General features: G+C 53.8%; 1 protein-coding gene across 1 annotated transcript in view; it reads right to left on the bottom strand.

Annotated features, from left to right (window-relative positions):
- EFNA2 (ephrin A2) overlaps positions 1–2528 on the bottom strand; it is a 47179-nt gene that overhangs the window by 2930 nt on the left and 41721 nt on the right. Inside the window, exon 3 of the mRNA XM_015651704.3 lies at positions 781–846. Coding sequence (XP_015507190.1) covers positions 781–846 — 66 coding nt within the window. The remainder of the gene's footprint in view (positions 1–780; positions 847–2528) is intronic.

Genomic DNA, 2528 nt, shown 5'->3' with positions numbered 1-2528 from the left:
GGACACACGGGGGACACACAGGGACAGACGGGGGACACATGGGGACACACGGACACACACGGCCCCTCCCCCGGCTCAGCTCCATCCGGTTTGTCACCGGATTTTGGATTTTTACGGAGCTGGAGGCAGGAAAAGCAGAGTCAGCTCCCGCCTGGGGAGGCTCCAACGCTCCACCCGCCTGGTCCCCCCCGTCCCCCCAATCCCAGAGCATCCCTCGTCCCCGGGAGAAGTTTCCAGACTCATCCCAGGGCCAAACCCAGCCAAGGGGTGCCCCCTCAGGGACCCCCCAGACCCAGCCCCTCTCCTCCTTCCCCTCCGCAAGACGGAACAAAATCCCGATATTATTAAAACACTAAAAAATAACATCGGGAGGTTTCCCCGCCCAGCCCAACCCCGAACGGAACGCGATGAGTTTTTACAGACGCCGGGTTTTATTTGAAAGCCACCAAAGGAAGGGAGGCGAGAGCCATCGGTTACCCGGTGACATTCCGCTGTCCCCGGGGAGAGCCGCTGCCATTTGCTAATTACACGTTAACAGCAGAAGAAAATTATTAATTTGTTTTTTTAAATGGCTGATTTATGCGAGTCAGAAAAGTAGCCACCGAGCAGGGACGATTATTGTTATTCTGTTTTTTTTTTAAAAATCCCTATCTCTCTGTCTGGACAGTGCTGAGGGGCACTGTCCCCATCCCTGTCACCATTGGGGTGGTACCCAAAGGCCACCACTTGTCCCCAAGCCTGGCAGGACCCCCCCAGGGACCCCCCAAAGCTCTCACTTACTTGTTGGCCGAACATAAACCTTCAGCTTCAGGCAGGGCCTGTCCACCGTGTTCGGGGGGGACGCGGCTGCGGGAGGAAAAGGGGACAAAAGGGGTGGGTTTTGGGGACAGCCGAAAACAAGGGTCAAGGCACTCAATAAAAATAATAAATATTGTTAAAATAATAAACATTGGGGGAAAGGGAGGAATCACAGTAGTTATTGGAGTGATATTTCCTCTCAAGATGGGAAAATGGGATTATTTTATAGTTATATATATATAAAGAGAGTTAATTTTATTTTATATATATAAAAAGATTTAATTTTAATTTAATTTTCTTTTTTTTTAATTAAAGCAGGTGGGGTTTTTTTGCCCTTTTCTTTTCTGTTTTGGCATTTCACCCCATGGTGGGGAAGAAGAAGGTGCTGAGCACAGCAGGACCATGAGCACCCCAACTCCTCCATCCCTGCTCCATCCCTGCTCCATCCCTGCTCCATCCCTGCTCCATCCCTGCTCCATCCCTGCTCCATCTCAGCTCCATCCCTGCTCCATCCCAGCTCCATCCCTGCTCCATCCCAGCTCCATCCCAACTCCATCCCTGCTCTGTCCCTGCTCCATCCCTCCTCCATCCCTCCTCCATCCCTGCTCCATCCCTGCTCCATCTCAGCTCCATCCCTGCTTCATCCCAACTCCATCTCTGCTCCATCCCTGCTCCATCCCAGCTCCATCCCTGCTCCATCCCAGCTCCATCCCTCCTCCATCCCAACTCCATCCCTGCTCCATCCCTCCTCCATCCCAACTCAATCCCTGCTCCATCCCTGCTCCATCCCAACTCCATCCCAGCTCCATCCCAGCTCCATCTCTGCTCCATCCCTCCTCCATCCCAACTCCATCCCTGCTCCATCCCTGCTACATCCCTGCTACATCCCTGCTCCATCCCTCCTCCATCCCTGCTCCATCCCAACTCCATCCCAGCTCCATCCCAGCTCCATCTCTGCTCCATCCCTCCTCCATCCCAACTCTATCCCAGCTCCATCCCAGCTCCATCCCAACTCCATCCCTGCTCCATCCCAACTCCATCCCAACTCCATCCCTCCTCCATCCCAACTCTATCCCAGCTCCATCCCAGCTCCATCCCTCCTCCATCCCTGCTCCATCCCAACTCCATCCCAGCTCCATCCCAGCTTCATCCCAACTCCATCCCTGCTCCATCCCAGCTCCATCCCAGCTCCTCAATCCCAGCTCCATCCCAGCTCCATCCCAGCTCCTCCAGGGCTGTTGCCATCCTTCCATGGGGATGGGCTTTTTTTACCCTCCCATTTTCCTTTTTGGAGCTGCACCCAACAGGGGGAAGGAGAAAGTGCTGAGCTGAGCAGCACCACGGGCATCCCACAGCATCCCATCCCATGGAATTCAATCCCACAGAATCCCATCCTATCCCATCCCAACCCACAGCATCCCATCCCAAGGAATTCAATCCTACAGCATCCCATCCCATGGAATTCAATCCCACAGAATCCTATCCCATCCCACCCTACAGAATCCCATCCCACAGCATCCCATCCCATGGAATTCAATCCCACAAAATCCCATCCTATCCCATCCCAACCCACAGCATCCCATCCCATAGAATTCAATCCCACAGAATCCCATCCCACAGAATTCCATCCCACGGAATCCAAACTCACAGAATCCCATCCGACCCCACAGAATCCCATCCGACCCCACAGAATTCCATCCCATCCCACAGAATCCCATCCCACGGAATTC

The sequence above is a fragment of the Parus major genome, chromosome 28 (genome assembly GCF_001522545.3).
Source record: "Parus major isolate Abel chromosome 28, Parus_major1.1, whole genome shotgun sequence".
Lineage (NCBI taxonomy): Eukaryota > Metazoa > Chordata > Aves > Passeriformes > Paridae > Parus > Parus major.
The sequence above is the reverse complement of the archived record's forward strand: the minus strand, read 5'-3'. Positions and strand labels throughout refer to the sequence as shown.